At 40.9% G+C, this 24,046-nt stretch overlaps 1 protein-coding gene across 1 annotated transcript; it reads left to right on the top strand.

Moving 5' to 3' along the window:
• The first annotated feature begins 1,074 nt into the window (after positions 1 to 1,074).
• Positions 1,075 to 1,911, top strand: LOC147608823 (U-box domain-containing protein 31-like). The gene has a single exon (XM_086788670.1). The coding sequence runs from the start codon at positions 1,075 to 1,077 to the stop codon at positions 1,909 to 1,911; it is 837 nt and encodes a 278-aa protein (XP_086644796.1).
• Positions 1,912 to 24,046: the final 22,135 nt, after the last annotated feature.

Below are 24,046 nucleotides of genomic sequence, written 5' to 3'. Positions count from 1 at the left end.
CAAACTTTCACTTGGAGAGTGCTTCCAAAATTTGAAGGTCGTGGTTGATGGTGGGAATACATGTGTTCTATAGAAAATGATAAAAGGATAAAATGATGATATTGATGAAATGACCATCCTTTAAGGGTGGAAAAAACGTTGTGTTGAAATTTGATAATGAAGGGCCAAGGCCATACGTCTAGAATGTGTAAATGTAGAAAATACATTCAAGAGTTAAACAATGTTAGTTTGAATAAAAAAAAGATGGAGCAAGATTTACCAAGTTTCAAAAAACCCTTAAGAAAACCTTTACCAACCCATTAATTAGTGATGTCATATTATTCCAAGCAGGTAAAAAGAAAATAATGTTTTGAAAGAACATATACTCCATCATGAGAAAAAAAAACATGTGGGTCGTTTTTTTTTCTCGCCCACCTTATATATAGCCTATTTGTGTTTTCAAATGCTTTTACATAAATTAAACATTTTTCTTTCTTTTTCTTTTTTTTTTTTTTTAAAACATTGACGTGAAAGTAGATAGTACACACAAAAGCCATTCATTGCCAGTTTGAACCGTTCTATTTGAAAAAACGTTGTGTTGAAATTTGATAATGAAGGGTGTGGGTTTTTTTTTCAAGCCCACCTTATATATAGCCTATTTGTGTTTTCAAATGCTTTTACATAATTTAAACATTTTTCTTTTTTCCCTTTTTTTTCTTTTTTCTTTTTTTTAAAAGAAAATGCAATAGTGGAAGCATTGTAGTTAGTACACACAAAAGCCATTCATTGCCAGTTTGAACCTCTCATTCATTGCCGTTTTGACTATTGCCATTTTGACTTTGCCACATCATTTGAACATCTTTTGAAGGACTCTGTTACATGCACGTGTCGATTTGGACGATGGGCTCGATTAATTATTTCTCCAGATTAAGGTATATGGCCGAGTTTGATTAAGGTATATCTAAGTTTGGTTGAATTGGCCCTGTTTGATTGCTTGGATTCACAATTCAAGGCTGCTTGATATTATATTAGTGGCCATCCAATCTATAGGTTATCCATAGATTATGGTTTGTTTATCCTGGGACTAAGCAAACAATGCAGGGTTTTGATCCATCCGATGTTCCTTATGAGTTCCTGTGTCCCATCTCCCTAGATCTCATGCTGGATCCTGTTACTCTTCAGACTGGACATACCTATGACAGAAAGAGCATACAGAAATGGCTGGATGCAGGCCACAGGACTTGCCCAATCACAATGCAACAGCTCTTTGATCTCTCATTAACTCCTAATCACATGCTTAGGCGCTTAATTAGAGAGTGGTCAGAGCAAAGCAGGCTTAAACAGCAAGAGCAAGACGAAGAAGTACTACAAGGGCTTGTGAACGCCTTTCAAGTATCTACTACTTTTGAGATCAGTGCTGCTAAATTAGGAGAGATCAGAGGGATCATTTCCAGCCAAAGCGAGTTGATTAAGAGAAGGTTTATGGTGCAATATGATCAAGCAGGGGGGTGGTGTGCCGTATTAGTGTCCATGTTAAAGAAGGCTGATGTTAAAGAAGAGATTAGTTTGGAGATAATATCTATTTTGGCGCAATTAAGACTGGATGTAAGAGCAAAGGAGGAGTTAGGGGATGCGATGACTGCATGCTGGAGGCTGCTTGATTTTCTTCACCATGGCGAGGTAGAGGCAAGGAGGAATGCAGCAAAGCTTTTGGCTTCAATAGTGGGTGCACGCTGTGGGTTAATGAGATTTGAGTCCAGGGTGGAGTCTGGGGTGAAGTGTTTGCTACAAGAGAGATCTACAATGGGTGAAGGGTTGATTTTACTGAAGGAAATGGTGATCAACGTCTCTTCTGACAATAAGGATTATATGGAGAGATGGGTCATCGACAAAGGCTTTGTTTCTACCCAGCTTAGACACACAGCTTTGTGAGATCGCATTAGAGATTATGTACAAGATGTGCTCCTCTGCTGATCACGGTGCACTAGTACAAGGCCCCCGCAGTACTACTGAGACTCTGATCATAACCACACCCACCACCGTCTCTAATCTCACTGCAGCTCTGATGAAACACTCGGACAAGTGCATATTATATGCAGTGTTGATATTGTTAGCCATCTTCAAGCACGGCTATACTGAACAGAAGCTGCTGCTGCACGATAATTATGATCGTAATCGTGCACATAACCCTGGTGATCATGCAGGTGTAGTAATTCTGATGGGGGGCGCCCACCAATATCCTCTCCGTCGTGCGATCCCTTGCCTGCCCGCAAGATTGCTTCTTGTCTTGCAGAGCAACTCTAGCTCCGCAGTGAAGAAGCATTGCGCTGAGCTCTTGAAGCTTCTAGCTGCCCCAGCTAATTGGCTAACTTCACTGTAACTTACGACACCACAGCCACTATAACTTATACTTAAGCCCGTGTGTAATTGCTTCCTGATGAATTATATTAAGCCTCTGTTTTGCCTTTTCTTCAATAATCATGAATATATATTGGAATTTGATAAAGAGACAAGCTTCATCCTAGAGCTTGCCCAACCTTTAAAACGTCAATGGAAGACTGAAATGATCCTCCTTAATATCACATCTATAGTAGCATAAAATGTAAAGTCACCAATATTCTTTACAAGGGGCACTTTTTCCTACTGGGTATTTCTCCCCAGACAGACATTTGTGTACATTACTGAAGCAATTGGGTATGGGTATGGGCCTAGGCACATGGACCTTGGGTCCTTTGAGCATAGTTTGGGGGCACGGGTATATATAAGTGACCTTGGTTTACACATTTTATCTTCTTTTTACCATCATTTATGCATTAAGATTAATGCCCTTATGTTTAAGTCTCATGCATCAAGCCCTTACTCTCATAAGGCTTAAGCCTTATGCATAAATCCCTTATACTTAAGTATCTATGAATAAGTCTTAAACATGATGCTTAATACTCTATGCGTAAGGCTTAAACATTATGCTTAGCCTTATGCATAATAGAGGCTTAATTCTTAAGTGTGAAAGCTGCATGCATAGAGGTTGTATGCATAAAGCCTCTATGCATAAGGCTTAAGCCTTATGCAGCATAAGGGCTCAATCCATGAAGCCTTATGCATAAAGCCTCTATGCATAGGCTTATGCATAAGGCATCATGCAATAAGGCCTTATGCATAAAGGCTTCATACATGAAGCCATAATGCATGTTACATAAGGATTCATGCATTGAACCCTTATGCATAAGGCTTAAGCATAAATACTTCATACATAGAGCCATAAAGACCTCAGAGCTTAAAGCCCTTATGCTTAAGTCTCTATGTATAAGGCTTAAGTATGAAGGCTTCAAGAGCTTTATGCAAAGAGGCTGTATGCATAATCTTTCAAAAATGATTGCATGCATCATAAAAAAATGCTCCCAAGTACCTGGGGGTGCACTGTAAACAAGTAAAGAAAGGGTTTGTGACAAAAGCTCTTACCTTAATTTAGAGGAGTTAAGTATTTTTTGAGAAGTAGAGTTTTTATTGAAAGACAAGTTCCAATCCACAAGTAAGAGAACACAAATAAAAAAAATTATAGCTATGCATAAACAAACAAGTGATGACAAGTGAGAAGTATAATGAAAATAAGAAGACAAGAATCAAGACGTAAGTATGCACATAGATATTGAGAAAAAGGGGAGAGAATAGATAATATGATATGATAGTAAACATCTTGTCTTCTTAGAACTTATGCCTAAGCTTCCATGGCTGATTCATGGCAGTCTTACCATGTTTTAGGTGCTAATCCCTAGGATGACTGGGACATGTGTGTACTCCATACGATGAGTGCAATCCCTAGGTCTCTTCATTGCATTGGTATCATAGCCATGGATCTCTTCATTGCATTAGTATGAGAGTTCTTGGCTTAGATCTTGATATTTTGATTAGCAAGTGATTAGTGCTTAATCTCTTTTTGGATTAATCCTTTTATATAGTTTTTCATTTTGTTTTGAGTGGATTAGCAATGAGATTAATGGTAATCGTTTTCGAGTATATGCTAATCACACATCTTAAAAACCCTTATTCCAGCATAGATTTGAGAGGATCCTTATTTTGTTGATTTTTGAATCAAGGTTTTAGCCATTTTTAGCATGGTTTTCTTGGAAATTTCTTGCTAAATCCTTCTGATTAGTGCTTCCTTTCATCAAATCTATTCAGAAATCTTAGTTTTCTTCTATATTTGCCTAGTTCTAGGGAATCTCGATACACTGTAAGAGGTGCTTTTGAGACCAAATGGGTTCACACCGTCCATACCCCAATCCAAGTCTCAAGCTCCTAAGTTCTTCCTTGAAGCTTGGCCATGTGTCTTCAATATGCTTCCACGCAAGACTGTCTGCAGGAGTTCTCCACTTGCCATCGGTTGATCGATAGGAGGAATGCCATGACATGAGCTCTGCAATGGATTTGCACTTGAACATATATTGGATGCGAGGGATTATGGGAAAATGTCGCAGAACCTTACGAGGCACGTCCAAAGTTTTGAGATCTGCTCTATATCTTGCCTCTCTACAAGTAGGACACTCTCTTGCATCCTTATGTAGTCCACGAAACAAAACGCAATCGTTGACGCATGCATGGATGCGCTTGTAATCTAATCCTCCAAGAGAGGTCACATGTTGCCTTGCCATATCTCTTGAGGTTGGTAATTTATTCTCCCTTGGAAGCATTTTACATAGTAGCCTGCACGTGAAGATCATAAATGAGGAAAAGCATTCGAGTAATTGACCCACTAGCATAATTCACCATGTTTGCAAAATAGACTTTAAAGCTTACTTGAGTAATGCATTCAAACTTGCATTGCTCCATCCATAGATGGTTTGCAAGTTTAGTAACTCAAGGGAGGCACGTAGAACAGAGAATGTGCATCCCTCAAATAGTGGAGTCGATGCTGCGGTAAAAAGATCATCCTGCTCCATGATATCATCCCTCCCTTCGGATTGATGGACATATAAATCCCGCACCATATCATCAAACACCTCCTCCTCCACGGCTTCATGAGGTAATGGCGGAGGGCTACTATCACCATCACTCCATGCATCCGTACCGATCCCTCCTGAAGATCCCACCTCATATCGCCAATGCTTTGCCTCCTCACAACGAGCATACGGCAACATATGCGGGTGTGGCACTGCATCCTGTATCAAATTAAAACGGGATCATAACTCAAACATATGAACACCCATAGGTATCTCAATCAACCTTTACTCTTTAACACTTACCATGTTTACGGTCGTATCCCATTCTCCGTACTTTGAGATGTGATTGAGTGTAATCTTGCATGCACGATACATGTTTCCTCGACATCGATCACACATACATTTGATTTTTTGCTCCAACCACATTTCGTGATTGTGGATACAGAGGGATTCATCCTCACTGGAGCTACTTGTTGAAGATGAAGACATCCTACAAATAAACAACCCAAAAAAATTACTCTTGTATCAAATATTCAATCTAAAAACTCTGTGGCGCGTCTATTTGCGCATCTAAAAGCGCGTCTATTCTGTGCAGTACACGTCTATACACGTATTTACACACGGTTTTAGACGTGATAGTAGACGCGATAGTAGACGCGATAATAGATGCTTCTGTAGATGCGATTTTCATTTTCAAACCTACTTTTAGCGTGCTTGCTTTTCTTCACATACTTTTAACGGGCTTGCTTTGCTATTAACATATTCACAGCCTAGCATCCACACTTATCTTCAAGCACACACAATTATCTCCATGCTTACACAATCATCTCCAAGCACACAAGAGAAGAGGGTGAACAAAGAAGAGAAGAAAGAGAAGCAAAGGGTAAACAAGGAAGAACTCTCTCTCTCTCTCTCTCTCTCTCTCTCTCTCTCTCCCCATCACACACAGCAAGCAAAACCAAGTAAGCGATTTTCGTTTTGTTTTTTTTTTCTATGAGATTGAAATTTTCTGCGTTGAATCTGCGTTGAATTCGTTTCATAGACTGTGTGTGGGGGAGGTGGGGGGGCGCAGACCAGCCCCACGAAAGACTGCTGAAACACACGACTGTGTGTGGGGGTGGGGGGCCGAAAACCAGACCCACGGCGAAGATCCTATGGCGACTTGCTACCTCGTTTGAAGGGGGGGCGAAGAGAAGCCTGGGCCGGCCAGTGGGGACGGCCAGGCCAACCAGGCACAGCAGACTCCTTCTGCACCGTCGAAGACTGTGGCTCGTCGAGCAGAGAAGGGAACCCTGAACTGGAGGTCTGGAAAGCTCTGCAGGCAGATGCACAAGCCTGCGCGGCCTCCGCTTTGCCTTCGCCACCAATCGTCAACCAGCCCAAATGGCCAAGCCTTACCCGGCGCTGCAACCAGGCCAGCCCAGCGGCCAGCTAGGCGGCCAGCTCAAGCGGCCAGCTAGGCGGCCAGCTCAAGCGGCCAGCCGGCCAGGCCAGCCCAGGCAGGCGGCCAACCTTAGGCGGCCAGCCCAGCGGGCGGCGGCCAGGCAGGCGGCCAGCAGAGCGGGCGGTCAGGCGGCCAGCAAACGACCACCAGGCAGCCAACCAGCGCACGAAAGGAGAAAAAAACATATATTTTAATTGTTCATTTTTAATTTATTAAAAATGAAGCGGGCGGCCAGCCCAATAGGCAGCCAGCCAGCAACGACGGCCAGACTCGGCCCTAAGGACACTCCCCACCATGGGCGGGCGGCGGCCCGGCCCGTTATTATTTTATTTTATTTTATTTTTTTTAAACAAAAAAAAAACATAACACACAAAACAACGGTACACCCCACGAAACAAACCCAACACGGCCGTCACGCCGTGTGGCCGTAGTGCCTGTTTTCCACGAAAGAGACCCACCGCACACAGCCGTAGCACCGTGTGCTAAGAGAGAGACAAATACCACGGCCGTAGTGCTGAGTCCTTCGAGAGAGAGCCATTCTATGGCCGTTGTGCCTAGTGAACACGTCTATGGCTGTAGCACCTCGAAAGTAGCACATGTGGTGATCACACATGGTTCAGAGAGACTAAATTTAAGCTGAGCATAGACTTAGTATTGACCATCAAAGTCACGTAGTTTGACTATAGTGTAAATCTAAAACTGCGGTGTGTTTTACTTGGGCTAAGAGGACCGGCAATGGTGTCAATTGTGCCCAAATTAGACGAAGAGCTAAGAACGAGAAATCAAGGTAAGCCTAATTGAGCCGTAGTGCTCATAACCCTTCACAATCTTTTAACAGATGCTAGAAGATTGTGATAAACTTTGGCAAATGAAAACCATGTACAAGCGTAGTCTTGATGTGGTTATGCCTTGTGTCCAAACAAGTTGCTTACTGTTTGTAGCAACAAGAGAGCTTTGGCCCGTAGAGGCAAGCTGGCCCTTGTTGGTAGTAACAACATAGTGTCACTACTTGGGCCTAGAGAGTAATGACTAAGTTTGATTTAGTCACGTAGATTGCATGTAAAAGTAATCCCTAAGGTGTGTATTACTTGGGATAAAGGGGCTAGCAGTACTCAATTGAATGGTTTATCTAGAAGTACTAATCTGAGAGATTAGCACACACCTAGATAATAATAGCAGATTTAGATTGATTTGTAGAAATCAAAGGTAAATCTGAAGGGGTATAGTTTTGATATGTAATGCTCAATGCCCTTATAGAAGTTTATCGACGAAGAAAACTATTCTTAAACTTACTAGCATGGTTTTCTCTTCTTTTTATTGCCATGCGTCGACATCCCACTGCTCGAGAGTTTGTGGTGATCTTTCGAGGGGGGAAAGAGCCTTTTTATATGTCACATCAATTGGTTTGGTGGTAATTTGATGGTATGGGACATCAAATTCTCACGGAATCGATTGTAGTCTTGGTGGAATGGGATGCCAAGGCTTGTGCATGTAACTTGACTCTTTGGCAGGTCTGTATGTACACTTGTCTGTAGTGATAAAGTGTGCAAGATAAAATTTGAACTTTGAAAATTACCAATAGAGCCATAAGCTGGGATAAAACCCAGTTACAGAGTTTGGAGAAGCTCTAGGTAGCAAGACCATGATGGTGTACTAGTGCTAACAGAGTGATTTAGTTCCAGAGTGATCTAAATCTAGAGGTTAGCAGTAAGACTAGTTTGGTTGGACAGTTTCATGCATGGGGGACGCCCTATAGCATTTTGCAAGCATAGTCTTGCCTATGTTCAACATAAGTGTGCGATTGTGAGCACATTTTAGTTGCTACCATATGAATTTGGGAAATATATTACTTTCCTACATAAGCAATTGTAATATTGCATAACAGGCTATTTTGCTTACAAAGTTCATGTGCGTGTAAACTCTATAAGTCATATGACCCCTTGGGAATGAGTGGAGCATTTCTAAGATTTAATAAGGTTTTACATGGCAATAGTGAGTAGTATCTCACTCCAGATGAGCCTGGTTGTTGTTAGTATCGGATCCGACATATGAAGTGTACATAAACTCGGGCTGAGTTAGGATAGAAGGCTAAGCCGGAGAGCTTAGTGGTAAATCCTACTGTATCTAGTGAGTTTTGACTTAATCGGAGTGTTAAGAAGTAAACTCAAAGTCTGGGGCTGAACCGGAGTGTTCGGAGGCAGACATATCTTTTGTTAAATCGGAGAATTTAGCAAAAGATGAGCTTGGGGTGAACCATGGTACCCAGGAAAAAAGCTCTTCACACTAAAATAGTGCACAATAATTTTAGAGTGATAAAAATACATCGCAGGAATGTTTTACAACTTTCCATAGATGATAGATGAAGACCATGTACTTTACGGAGTTAAAGTACATAGCTGGTGACTTCGGTGCCACATTTTTTGTAGGAAGTCACCAGTGGTGTAATTAGGTCAGCCGAGACTCCACAAGACCTATGCACTAGTTTTTAAGTTGACCTCTATGATAAGGACGTCCAAAAATTCGTGTTGTAATACCAAAAATTGTACTGCAATGTGCAATGGAGGGGTCAATTTGTGTAGTCACTTCTTAGCAGCAAGTGACTTAAGCATCTTGTTATAGATGGTTGTATATGGTACTCCCACTCGGGGGAGGCACGCCATTGGGTACGGAGTTACTCAGAGACTAGTATGGAGCTGCTAGTGTGATGATAGTGGGTACGTAGTTACTCACTACTACTAATACAGAGCTGCTAATAAAATTAAGATCCTCGAGTGAAAGATACTCTAGATCAACATTTTAAATTACCGAATCACAATCCATGAGTATCGAGGTACTCAGAAATATGTTGACGTTGCTCAAATCGAGGGACCGATTTGTTTGATGGTATGGAAAGCAAGGAGAGTGGAGTAACTTAAAAGTTACACATCACTAGTCCTAGTGAGTTGTCAAGGTCATCCGTAGTTTGATGATCCCCTCTACCTATCAGATAACATTCAATTTTGCAAGCCCTGGCATTTAATCCGTAGTGATTATGAGTTTGGTGTGAGATATAGTTATGAAGTTCTTACAAGAGTACTCGTTTATTTGCTTGTCATTGGTTATAGCTTGGTAGAGATTGCCACCTGTGATGGGTAGGTAGCTTTGCCGCTATAATGAGGAGGCAGCAGATAATGTTCTCATAGTTATACTTCATACCAACACCAAACAGGGATAGGATGAAATTCCTAAGTTCATCATCATGAAGTACTGTGATGTTTGCATTTATATTGAATGTATGATGTAATGAGACATTGGGCTTGTGTAATTACCATCAATTATCTAGCAACCTATGGCTTCGCAGCAGCAAGCTCAGTCATTATCTGTGGATTGATAATGTGGTTATTAGTAATTTGGAATTTTTCTTGATAGATGGTACAACCCACCCAAATAATTCATAAGTGTGTAACCGCTTATGAAGGGTAATAATATGAAACAATGAAGCACTTTGTTACAAGTGTGAAACCACTGATCTGTTGCAAAGCAGTTTATCAATAGTACCACCATATGTGCGTAGACACTATACCACATCTTCGTTGCAGGATGTTTAAAAGTTTCTTGGAAGGACTCAAGAATATAACATATGATATTAAACACAGTCTAGATTTGTTCTTGGACCTATGACACTAGCGCGTAGTCCGCTTGACAGTAGAGTTTTTGAGGACAAAAACCTTTCTTGAGGGAAAGGAGGGATATCCTCAAATATCACATAAACTCGAATAGTTGTGTGAGTCCAGACAATACTTGAAGGGATGTGTCTGGTAATAGCAACAAAGAGTTGTAAGTGATTGGATGTAACTCCAGACACCCGTAGTGGTGCAAGAATCTTTATCAAACATCTCCACATACTATATGGGTTGCCGCATATATAGTATGGCATAAGAGATAGGAAGTTTGATTGTTATATTTGAAGGGAAATCTTCAAAAGTTACATTTACTCTGAGTTAGAGTGAAGTTTAACCATCCGTAGATTGATGGTAGTTAGAAACTCAACAAGATTCTAGAGCATATGCTTGTGCAAAGATGTTACTCTAAGAGAGAAAGTATCTCTCAGCTTTGGAACTAATCCTTGTGATGCATGATTAGATTGACTCTAGTTTATTTCTCCTATGGCCGTAGAGCTTTCCAAGGAGAAGTTTTAACAAGTTGGTGATGCAACATGGTGGCGTAGTCTACAAATATCCAGTAGCATAGTCTAAGAACTTGCGCTACTAGAGTGCTCTCCAGTACATTAGCTTCTGTGCTAATGACATGATGCAAAATCAAGGCATAAAATTTGCCTTAAGGTTTTGGTTGAAATACCAAATCATGGCTTGTGTGAGCATGATCCTGTCTCGGGGGGGTCGCTCACAAAAAAATGTGAATATCACGTGAGTTCAACAGAAGCATATTTTTAATTTATGAAACTTATAGAAATATATTTACATAAGGGTATGATTTAAAATTTTTCAAAAAAATTTACAGATTCATAAAGAAAAGGGGATATTATATGGATTTAAAAATTCACAGATGGGTGGTTGCAAGATCAGGGTGCCCAATTTTGTCCACTCAGGCACCCTGTAAACAGTAAAAAAACAGGCATTTGTTTACATTTAGTGGCTTATCTCTCCTAGTAAATGAAGGAATTTCGTTTCAAGCTCTTTTGTTGAAACATCATATTCAAAGTTGAAAATATAGTTGCATAATTTGATTAAGCATTAGATAGTCAAAAGTCCTCATTTTCTTAGGTACAAAGTCAATGTATACACCCTGTCCCAAATTTGAGCTGATTCCATAAAATGCTAATATCTTTTACATATAAACTCATATGAGATTCCCACTTTGTACCTTAGATCTTCACATAATATGGAGCTTAACTTGATTTTTTGAGAAAATTTTAAGATATTTGTCTATTTTCTTTAAATATTTCAAGGTCTTTAAAGTGTTATAATATACGCCACTTTTTGTACCCACAATAGGTACCACTTAAAGTCCTCAATCTTGTAGATCAAAAGAGTGGGTAGATACTGAGACATTAGTAGAATGTGGTGGTTAGTGAAAATTGCAAATCCAATGGTTGGATTTTTAATGATCTCTTTTTCAAAATTCTTCCAGACTATCAGAAGGCCTGTAAATATTAATAATCTAATTAGTAAAATTACATTTTTGATGTGAATCATCTAAAACCTATAGGGACTAGTGTACTTGTAATGGTGCATCTATGGAAAAATAAATTGGATCACTCTAAGTATGGAAAGATCATTTGTTTATCATTTCATCATATTTTTAATTAATTTTGATTAATTAGACTAATTTATATTAATTTAAGTTATACTCAGTTAATTTAAGGGCAAGCATATTTTCTATTATTTGCTTGATCTCATTTTAAGTACCTTACCCCCTAAAATTTGCTCTCCAAGCATTGTCCCAGTCCAGCAGAAACTGGATAAAACTGGACACCCTCATCTTGCAACAACCCAGATAAGGGATTTAAAATATAGGCCTTGAACGCACGCGATAGGGATATTCTACATAGAGTGACCCCCCCGAGGATCCTGTCTTTACAGAGGTCTGGCACGCTGTACGTGTACGCACTTTGTCACAGCCGCGCCCACCTTCTTCGCCAGCACGTAATGCTAGTCCGGAGAGACTGGCCGTAGGTGCGGCAGGTAGCGAGGCGAGAGTTAGTCCGGAGAGGCTAGCCGAGTCTTCGGGGTAAGATTTGAGCCGGAGAGCTCGGACGTAGGCCCTTCATCACCTTTGTTTTCTGACACAGTTTCAAAGGATGATGCTAAACTTCGTCGGTGGGAGAAATATGCTAATTACTCCATTGACGACAGGTACTTACTTTACAAGGTAGAGTATGTGTACCAACTATTGGTGACTTTCGGACCCAAATTCTTAAAGAAAGTCATGATAGTCCAAGTGCGGGTCATCCTGGGATTCAGAAGACCTATGCACTAGTTAAAAGACAGTTTTATTGGCCTAGTTTGTTTAAGAATGTCCAAACTTATGTGCTGAAATGCAGTAAGTGCCAGGTCAATAAACATGAACGTCTTAAGGTTGGAGAACTACTCCGTCCGCTGGACATTCCTCAAGGGAAATGGGAAAGCATTTCCATGGATTTCATTACCGGTTTACCCAAGACGAGTCGAGGAAATGACTCGGTGTGGGTGGTAGTGGACAGGTTAACTAAAATGGCAAAGTTTATTGCCACGAAGAAAACTGTTAAAACGCCAGAGTTGGCAAAACTCTTTATTGAACATCTCTACAAGCTATATGGCCTGCCCGCAGATATAGTGTCAGATAGAGATAGAAAGTTCAACAGCCACTTTTGAAGGGAAGTCTTCAAAAAGTTGGATACTAATCTGATATGAGTACGACAGATCATCCGGAGTCTGATGGTCAAACAGAAAGGGTTAACCAAATACTCGAGGATATGTTGTGTTCTTATGTAAGTAAGAAGCAATCAAATGGGGAAGAATATTTGCCCATATTGGAGTTTGCTTATAACAGCTCCAAGCATTCAGCGACTGGATTTACACCATTCATGTCAATGTATGGATTCCAGCCGAGATCTCCGATGGCTGTAGGCCTGGAAAAGGAGAAGATTCAATCTGTCAAGGAGTTCCTTGAATATATGGATGATATGCTCAAAGCTGCACGCGAGAGCATTCGTAGCGCACAGGATCGCGCTAACACATTTGCCGATAAAGGACGCACACAAGTGACCTTTGCAGAAGGTGACTTTGTATTTTTTAAGGTTCCTGCGCAGTCAGCAACCATGAAAACGGGAAAGTGTGATAAACTTTCTCCGAGATATTGTGGTGATCTTTCGAGGGGGGAAAGAGCCTTTTTATATGTCACATCAATCGATTCCGTGAGAATTTGATGGTATAAGAAGATTGGGGATGTAGCATATAAACTTGAGTTACCGGAGAGTTCTCAAGTCCATCCTATCTTCCATGTCAGTAAACTGAAGAAATCAGTTCACGGGTTAGAGAACGCAGTTTTTCCCCCATGCATTTTGGTGGACTTGATAGAGCCACCAAAGATACCACATGAATCTGAAAAGATTCTATAGTATCATGACAAACAAACCCGACATAAAGTGTACCAGGAGGTACTTGTTAAATGGATAGATAGGGATGAGAAGGTGTCAACCTGCGAACGCCGTAGTGCAATTTCCAAAAGGTGTTTTGTTGGTTGGTAGGCGCTAGGTTTTGTCTGAGAGGTGAACGTTTTGCTTTGTCATGTTCCCACCGCTGATAGCAAGGAGCAGAGAATAGAGGTTCTGTTTGAAGAAGTCACTAGTTATGAAGTTGGTAAAACTCATAGAAGCGATGTGTTTTTTGTTGGTCAGCCTGTGCTTCTGCTACTAGAGAGCATGAAGGTGTACTTATTTATAAGCAATGAGAGTGTGGCTTGCTAGCGCCCCTACAATTATACTAAGAACGGGTGCCACTCTGAAGAACTCAATTGAACGAGGGTCTCTTAAATGCCATGATGGTTTCCAAGCTTCTATGTGAAGGCAACTCCTTGTGATCCTTGTGTTGAAGCCTTTGCAATATGATAAAAGCAGTAAAAGAAACGGACTAACAAGAGCCAGAAGTCGCCACTACTTCAAGGAGGAGGAAATTTTGCATATTTTGGATTTGCTGCATTCTCCTACAGTCGCCTTCTCTTTGGAGCTGCCTTGGATCTTGGGCCCTTGCCCCCTATTGCTGGAGTATACTGGATGAAAATTTTGCCTGTTTTTGGAATTAAATGCTGCTTGAAGGTATTTTGTCTATTATCTATCAGTTCTGTGGCTGCTAGAGGCTGCCCGAGTATTTATTTGTTGTTCTAAAGGTGATCCTGAAGGTAATTTCAGAGCAGGTTGGGCGTGTTTATGGTTCATGTTGATTGCTGGTTGACCTGGTTTGACCACTCCTATCTGGTGTTTATTGCAAGTTGGTTGCTGCGTGAAGGAGTTCTCCCTAATTATGATATATCTGGTGGCTGGTTTTATTGAATTCAGCAAGTATGTGGTGATATTCTTACACTGCTGAGTGGCCATTGAGAGGACAGGTACACCGGTATGTGGTCTTTCTCATTTGGATAGCTGTGTAAGGTTGGTTTGGCTAAATCTAGCAAGGATGCTATGGATTCTTACACTGTTGAGTGGCCAGTGAGAGGATAGAGCACCTACAGGATTAGAAATGACTCTCACAGCCAGAAGTCTCGCACTTTCCCAGCGACACTGCCCACGTCACGACAGCTTTGGTGAACCCGACGTGAAACTGCTGGGGTGAGAGTGTGGTGAAATACACAGTGCAAGCTTTGGCTGAGAATCCTGAGGGACAGGGGGTTCATTTTGACCCGGGGGTTATGCAAATGTTTCAGATGTTTACTATGTATATGCAACAGCAGCAAGCTGCTGAGAGGGGGCAAATTTCCACGACTAAAGCACTGCAGTCAATTGTGAAAAAGGTGGATCAATTTGATGGTAAGGACATCACAAAGTACCTGCGCAATTACACAAAGGAAATGGAGCTAAACACGGTGACTGAGGAGGATATGGTTCGAAGCTTTGAGCTGGTATGTGTTCCTGAAATAAGAGAGCGCATAAGAGGATTACAGGCAGCACATGGTGGCAGGAATTGGGAGGAGTTCAAGCTTGCCTTGAAGGATGAATATTTCATGGAGGATTCCGAGCGGGTGACCAAACGAACTTTCTTGGAATGGGTCACAAAACCCAAAATGGGAATTTCTGCCACAAAGTTGCTAAGAGAGTTTGAGAAGCGCTATGCCCAGCTGTCAAGGATAGAGCGCACAACTTTGGACAGGGAAAAAACAGAGCTCTTCTTACAAGCAGCTGGGAAAGATCTTCAAGAGAAACTGGAAATCCTCCTTGAGGATAAGGATACAGAGCAGGGACTAAAGAGTGATTGGAATGATGTCGAGGATGCGGTCACCATGCTAGCAAAGCGGCAGCGAAGGAGGGATAAAATGGTGATGAGCTCGGCAACTCCTATAACTGTTGTTACCCCTAAGAATCTACCAAAACCAGCTGCTGCAATCCCAAAGGTAGAAGGGCCGATGGAAGAGCTTATTAAGGGCATGCGAGACCTAAAATTGAAGATGTCCAGGATTGAAGAAAAAGGGTTACCATTAGGGCAGGCTTCTATGCAAAGGCCTCAAAGCAAAGAAGGGTTTACATTCAGATGTATATGGTGTGATGACCCAGAACATGCAAAGAAAGACTGTGCTAGCTATAAAGAAGCCCTCAGAAATCAACTTGTGTTTTTCAAAGATGGGAAAATCCACCTTACAGAGATTGGTCTTCCATTAAGCACAAACTTTGGAAAAGGAGGGATGAAAAAGCTGGTTGAAGACATGGTTGCTGGACATGCCATCTCTATGGTTGAGGCAGCAACCTATGGGTTAAAGGTTGGTCAATCAAAGCAGGAATCTGAGAATGATGAAGATTATGAGAATGAAGATTTTTGGCCATCAACAATGGAGCTAATTGCATCAAAGAAGGTGTCTAAACAGGCTTTGCATGAGGCAGGTGACTGTATACGTCTTGAGACTGGATGGGAAGAGCCTGTGGATTCTTTATCTGTTCATGCCTACATTGCAAAATGCCAGAATAATGAGGCACAGGTAGAGGAAAATCATAAGAGGGAAAATGAGGAAGGAGGGCCATCAAAAAGGGTCACCCGCCGTGGTAGTGAAAAGAAGGATCCTGGGCCATCACATATGCCTCCACCGCATAGCAGACCTCCACAGGAAGTATCAATTGAAGAAGTGCCAGCAAAAATGAAGCATGAGAAGGAGAAGGGTAAAGGGAAAAGTCCACTCTACAAGCTTCAATCTGATATTGAAGCCACAACAGACCTCAAAAAGGTGCTTGAAGAGAGGATTCTAAACAGTAGGGTGGAATTTACACTAGGGGAAGTCTTGGGGATTGCAAAGAAAGAATTCCATGATGAGATAATTGATATTATACGAAGGAAAAGGCTGTCCATAATTGAATCTATTCCATCACAAGAGGAGGCAAGCACTTCCAAGTCTCATGGAGTACAGGTACAGCAAAAGGAAGAGAGAGAGAATGTGGTGGAATGTAATCACTCTGCTGAAGGGGCACGACAAGTGCGCTTTGTGGATGAGGATGATGAAAAAGAAGTTCTTACAAAGAGTCATTACTCCAGGAGCCATTGGGCAAGGGCCACCACTGAAACCCTTGTCAAGATAGGTGACTTGGAAGAGCTGTATGTCGCTCTAATCGACCATGGGTCTGAAATAAATCTTATGGCTAAAAATCTCTACAACAAATGTAAGTGGCCAATGGTGGATGTAGATCATGGGTGGATGATTAAAGCAGCTAATAACTCATCTGGAGAGCTCTATGCAGCCTATCCAAATGTAAGGGTAACTATAGGGGATGTGAAAGATGATCAGAACTTCTTTGTTCAGGAGATGTCATCGTATCCCCTTATCCTTGGGCAACCCTACATTACAGCTGTGAGGATGGAAACAAAAGTTTTGGATGATGGCTCGGCATATGCAAGAATAAGGAGTAAAGATGGTAAGAAAGCTGTTTAGTTCTTGACAGTTTGCATTAACCATGAAAGGAACCGTGAGTCTCTTCGAGCATAGTCACTCCCAAAGATAAACAGAGAATTCATGAACTACAGGGAGATGAGGGATTTTGGCCAGGTGCCATTGTAAAGCGGGATTGCAATGGTACAAGGGGCATTGAGTTCTCGCAGGACTCAATCAATGTAAATAACTTTTCAGCAAACTTTCAGGGATTTTCTAGCCATGGGTCAGTAGCATATGTAAAAAGCAAGGATTTGAAGCGTGGTATGCCTCAATATGTACAGAATGTACAAAAAAGTTTTGAACAGTGTGGTCTTTTGGAGAAGGATGAGTTTATATCAGGTGTCCTTGATGAGGTGTCATTTGTGGATACTATGGGTGAGCTTTGTGCCATGGAAAGTTCATGCTTGCAGGGTGGGAATGAGATGGTGAAAGTGTCGTCTGTGGGTATGTATGATGTAATCAAGGAATTTGAAGAAGTGGAATGCAAAGGTATGTATTGTGGGACATATGCTCGAGTTGATACAAAGTATAAAACGGTTGCAAAGAAGGTGAAACCAGTTGCCTTGCCCTTGCCACTAGGAAGCAAGGAGAAATTAGATGAAGCCTCTATGCAACCGAATCTCAGAGATCCGAAGAAAATTGGGCATAAGTTTACACAGGAAACCCTAAAAGAGCTGAAGATTGGTGAAAAGGATTTTCTGTTGCCAGTGGAAAGGGAATGCTTTGAGGAGATGCTTGTAAAACATGGGAAGGCCTTTGCTTTTCAGCCGCATGAGATAGGCTGTGTTGATCCAAGCATAATAGCACCAATGGTGATCTTCAGTGTTCCACATGTGCCCTGGAGCCTGCGGCCGATTCCAGTACCAAAGGCTCTCTTGCCAAAGCTGATGGAATTACTAAAAGAAAAGATCAGGATGGGAATTTTGGAGCCATCATGCGCTCCATACTCCAAGAGATAGTTTACTGTGCCAAAGAAAAATGGAGCATTGCGCTTCATTCAAGACATGCAACCTGTAAACAAGGTCACAATCAGGAATGTGAGGGCAAGTCCGATTGTGGACGAGTTTGCAAAAGCATTTGCGGGAAAAGCTATATACTCTATGGGTGATCTGTATTCGGGATATGATCAGTTCCAGCTGGATATACAAAGCAGGGACATGACCACAATGAAAAATCCTTTGGGATTGGTAAGGATGTGTACCTTACCACAGGGAGCCACCAACTCAGTGGCGCATATGATGAATGGAATGAATAAAGTCTTGCGAGACTTCATACAACAAATAACTATGCCTTTTCTGGATGATGTGCCAATAAAAGGCTGTGATGAGAAAGATAAAGATGGGGATTTGGATTCGAGGGGGTGGCGCAAGTTTGTGGCAAATCATATAAAAGATTGTGATATGATTCTATCCAGGCTTGAAGAGGTGAATCTTACTTTGTCTGGATTGAAATCAGTGTTTGGGGTTGGTGAAGTGCTAATCGTGGGGCATCTTTGTAGTACTAGTGGATGCCGACCTTGTCCAGCCAAGATAGATGCAATACAAAGAATGAAAGAGATATGCATTAATGTTACAGAGGTGAGGAGATTTCTTGGTGCATGTGTCTTTTATGTTATTTGGATCCCACATTATGCACATGTAGCAGATCCTCTTTATCAACTTTTGAGGAAAAATCAAAAATTTTTGTGGAGTGCAGTACATATTAAAGCTATGCAGAAGTTGAAATGTTTGCTCCAATCATCACCTACTCTAAGGAAGGCAGATTATGAGTGTGGCAGGCCTATGATTGTTACAATTGATACTAGTCCTACTGGGATAGGATGGGCAGTAGGGCAAGATGATGACGATGATCACAGGTATGTAATCAGATTTGGAGCAAAGGTATTAAGCATTCGTCAACGAAAATATCCGCAAATCAAGGAGTTATGGGGAATAGTCACTGCTCTAAAATGTGAAAAAGAATATCTTGTTGGGGCATCTGTACTTGTGGAAACTGATTGCTTGCCACTCCTTGGGATGATTGCAAGCTGCACCACTCCAGATATCGCTATGCTTAGGTGGATTGCCTATATCAAGTCACTAAATCCTGAGTTTGAGCATATTGCAGGAAAAGATAACCCAGTTGCAGATATGCTATCAAGAGCCAGGTATGAAGATGAAGAAGGGATGATTAGTGACATTGATGATGTAGGTACAAAGTTCTATACTACTGCATATGCAAAGAGGACCATACTTGCCTATCAAATGCACTTGAGTCTTTTACTGAGGAAATGTATGAAGGAGATTGGTTGCTTATTGGTAAATACTTGAGTACTCTGACAAGACAGGAAAATTGGTCTGACTCAGAATTTAAGAGGATCCGCAAAAAAGCATATGGGTATTTTCTAAAGGATGGGTACTTGTGGAAGCATCCTAAGTAGAGGAATGCTATGCCACAGAGAGTCATAAGGGAAGCTCATGAAAGAATTCCATGAGAGTCTCTGGGCTGGACATCGAAGTGTGTGGGCCACCTTTACCAAAATAAAGGAAAGATATTGGTGGAAAGGAATGTACAAGGATGTATCCCAATATGTGGAAACATGCATGGTATGTCAAATGTACTCGAATGTGCGACATCATGATGGCCTGCAACCAACCTACCCACCTGCCATGCACTACAAATGGGTAGTGGATCTAGTTACAATGCCCTTGGAAATCTGGCAGATGCGGTACGTAGTACTTGCAAGAGAAGACCTGACAAATCAGGTGGAAGGACGTGCTCTTAGAACAAAGAGCACGGAAGCAGTATGCAAATTTCTCTTGGAAGATGTGATTTGCCGATATGGTTATGTTGGGAAAATAACAGCTGACAGGGGTGAGCTAGATGCTGAAGAAGCAAGGGAATTCTTTTCTAGAATTGGCATCAAATTGGCCCTAACATGTGCTTACAACCCTCAGGGCAATGGTAAAAGCGAGCGAGGACATCCTCTGATCATTAAAGCTTTGGCTAAGGCATGCAGAGGAAGAATGCGGGAGTGGCCAAGGCTGCTACCATATGCTTTATGGGCTGACTGTACAACTCATAGCTCAGTGACAGGATACATGCCTGCAGAATTAATGTATGGTCAGAAGCCGGTAATGCCAGTTGAAGATATAGTCCCAACTTGGAATGTATTACCCTGGGTGGAAGAATTGAACAGAGAAGACCTCCTTGCATTGCGAATGAGGCAGTTGGAGAGAAGGCCTGAAGATGTAGAGCTTGCTAAAGCTCGTTTGAAAGATGCAAGGTTGAAAAATAAAGAAAGATTTGATAGAAGACACAGACTCCGGCCAAAACCCATTGAAGAAGGTGATTGGGTCCTAATGCATGATAGTAGTCTTGACAACCAGTTCACTGTGCAAAGGAAGTTTGCAAAAAGATGGTTTGGCCCTTACATTGTCAAGCATGTGCATGGAAATGCCATGTATACCCTGTGTGAGCTTGATGGAATAGAGATAAAGAATCTTGTAGCAGGCAAAAGGATTAAGATGTTTAAAAGAAGGCATGACAGTGATCCTTTTGATTCACAGAAGACTCAAGATGAGAGGCTTGATAGTGATAGTATGGATATGGTTGAAGAGGAAGAGGATGATCTCCCTGATAATGTAGAAGATGAAGACGACATCCATATATATGTGGATCTTGATGATGACTTGGCACATACCGGAGGATGTGCAGGTTTAGAGGGGGCGGATGTCATGCCATGGCATGTCTATGGTGTGAAACCATGCATGTGAGGCTATTAAATACAAATTCAGATGCATGGGATTAAGTGCCATGACTTGAGTTATTATATGATGCCCATGTACATATGTTCATATTGTAAATGAGGTTCAATAAGACGAGCTGAAGCTGAGCCAGGTCTCGAAGCCTCAGTACATGAGTGTGGTGTGAATCATGGCGTTTTTATGCTTATGGTGAACCTTGGGGGCTAGCAGAAGTCCCTGTGCCTATGTACATAGGTTTGGATTTTGCTTGAGTATTTAACAGCTTTTCTTGGCCCCACGAGATGGTAAAATGCTCAGAAATCATGCTTGAGATGATAGTGGCATTTGATTGAGGTTCAAAATGACTAGGAAATGGCCGTGTCTTGGTAATAATGATGCTGATGATTCAAAGCAAAAATTGCAGCTCTGGTATTGGAAGGTCGAGGGCGCGACGTGATGATCCGAAAGTGAAGGAAGGATGGGCTCTTTTAGCATTAAGTGTCGCCATAGGCTTTGAAAGGAAATAAAATAAATAAAAATATACACATGGCCAATAATTTTAATGGCCACGTTGGGGTTTTGGGTCGTTGCCAGCACAGACATCTCGAAGGGTGAAGGCGTAGAAGGTGGTAGAAAAAACGAAAAGGAGGGGAGCAAAAAAAGGAAGGATGACGCTCTAAAAAAAAAAGAAGAAGGCCGACCTGCAGTTTCCGGGGGTCGAATCGCCAGGTTTTTGAAAGCTGGAAAATACGCAGAGCGAGTTGGTGCTGGTGCCCCTGTTTACCTCGCTGCTGTCCTAGAGTATCTGGTTGGAGAGGAGAGAGCGGAGGGATATGGGTTCTTGGGGGAATACCCTCAAAGCGCAGAGTTTTGGATGCTTGTTTGTAAAGCTGTCGCAGAGCTAGAGTGTTTGTTTTTGTTTGTTTAGCCAGCACTGGCTGGTAGTGCAGCTTGCCGCCTCAGGGCGCAGAGTTGTTGTGTTTGTTTTGCCGACAGCATCTCCGGTCTCTCACCCTCACACACCTATCAAATGTGTTGACATATAGTGGAACCTTGTCAACTTTATCTCCATAACTAACTCAAAAGCAGTAGTTTTGAGAATTTTTTAAGAGTAATTTATCTAAAATTTTGATATGAAACAATTCACCAATGAGTCACATCATTGATAAGAGATACTAGTGCTTTATCAACGTTACTTTATCAGTGATAAGACATATTAGTGCTTTATCAACGTTGTTTTATCAACGTATGGAGCATTGAGGTTTAAAGTTTTAGAGATCAACGTTACTTTCTCAGTGCGATAAGACATATTAGTGCGTTATCAATGTTGTTTTATCAACGTATGGAGCATTGAGGTTTAAAGTTTTAGAGATTAATATTATTAATTTTTTTTATTTTTTTTATAAGACTTCTCAATGAATGAAAGAATGCATGTTTTCTTGATTTTCACATGTAGGTCCGGGTCATCAAGTTGGTGAAGCACACATCAGTTTTCCATGGAGTGAGAATACACCTTACTAACCATGAATAAATTGCAATAGATAGCTAGTATAGGTTTGGGTTTCCCATTTTATCTTTTGATAGGTTACAGGTCACCTTATGGATTCACTAATTAACATGGACATTAGGCATGAGATGTTGCATAACATTGACTTCTAATTTTATTGTTAATTGTACTCCATAAGCTTTTTAGAAAATTTTGAGCCATGATTAGTGAGGTTGAAAATGTACACAAACTTTCACTTGGAAAGTGCTTCCAAAATTTGAAGGTCTAGGTTGATGGTGGGATCCCATTTATGTGTTTGCATGAGTGTTGTATAGAAAATTATAAAAGGATGCTATGACCATCCTTCAAGGGACGAAAAAAAAGTTGTGTTGAAATTTGATAATGAAGGGCCAAGGCTATACTTTCAGAGCCCCAAGTTGAAATTTGATAAATGAAGGGCCAAAGCTATACTTTCAGAGCTCCAAGTTGGTGTTAAGATTCTACAATGTGTAAATGTTGAAAATACATTCGAGAGTTAAACAATGTTAGTTTGAATAATAAAAAAGTGGACCAAGTTTTTAAAAACCCTTAAGAAAACCTTTACCAACCATTTATTATTATCGGTGATGTAATATTATTCCAAGCAAAAAACGATGTTTTGGGGTGTTTGAAAGAACACGTACTCCATCATGAGAAAAAAAAACATGTGGGTTTTGTCTACTTAACATGTGGCTTTTGTGTACTTAATATTATTCCAAATAGGTAAAAAACAACATTTTGGGGTATGTGCTCCATCATGCGAAATGGGTTTTTCCTACTTAACATAAAAATAAAATGAACATCATTCTCGCCCACCTTATGTATAGCCTATTTGTGTTTTCAAATTCTTTTACATAAATTAAACATTTATTTTTCCCTTTTTTCTTTTTATGTTTTTTAAAATCTTGACTTGAAAGTAGAAAGTACACACTTGTAAAAGCTTTTCAAATGTAGAACCATTGTACGTGAACCTCTCATTCATAATTTCATTGCCATTTTGACTTGCCACATCATTCAAAATTCAAATACCTGCCCAACCTTCTTTTGTAAGATTCTCTTACATGCACGTGTCGATTTGGATGATGGCTCCAGATTAAGGTATATGGCTTTTAATAAAAGCCATATAAGATTGGCTGAATTGGCCTAGTACTTTGCATATTGGATGCTTAGATTCACAACCCAATGCTGCTTAATTAATAGCCACCCATTAGTTTATCCATAGATTATGGTAGGTTTATCCTCAGATTAAGAAAAGAATGAAAGGTACTAATCCATCCGATGTTCCTTATGATTTCCTCCTTTGATCTCATGCTAGATCCTGTTACTATTCATACTGGACATACCTACACTACAAGACATTGCTGCCATACACGCGTTCCATACACGCGATAAGTTACGGGCGCGTGTATGGTCGCGCATGTATTTGAATAGTATCGGGCGCGTGTATATTGGCATCTAAATTCGCGTGTATTGAACTTTAAGTAATGCGTCTACCAGTGCATGTATATACACGCATCAATACACGCTTTATTTAGAAAAACTAAATTCTTTTACAAAATTAAAAACTATTTTCTTTAAACCATCTCATAGTACATTACAGTATATATCATTACATAATCCCACTACATGCATTTACAACTATGAAAGATATTCAAAAAGAAATCATGAGATAATTAAAAGACAACATATACAATAGAAATGTCATCAATTTAGAACGATACAGTGACGGATTGGTTAGGGTTCGATCTCATCTTCAATAAGATCCATCCTTGCCAAACGATCAACATCAATATCCATTTGATCAATTTGTAAGGCTACGATTAAATTTATT

This window comes from Cibotium barometz, chromosome 52 (assembly GCF_041138505.1).
Source record: "Cibotium barometz isolate CiBa-2024 chromosome 52, ASM4113850v1, whole genome shotgun sequence".
Taxonomy (NCBI): domain Eukaryota; kingdom Viridiplantae; phylum Streptophyta; class Polypodiopsida; order Cyatheales; family Cibotiaceae; genus Cibotium; species Cibotium barometz.
This window is presented reverse-complemented; position numbering and strand designations above follow the sequence as displayed.

Bases quoted from the DNA above. Each gene is read 5' to 3' on its own strand.
- LOC147608823 (XM_086788670.1), top strand. From the start codon at position 1,075: ATGCAGGGTTTTGATCCATCCGATGTTCCTTATGAGTTCCTGTGTCCC.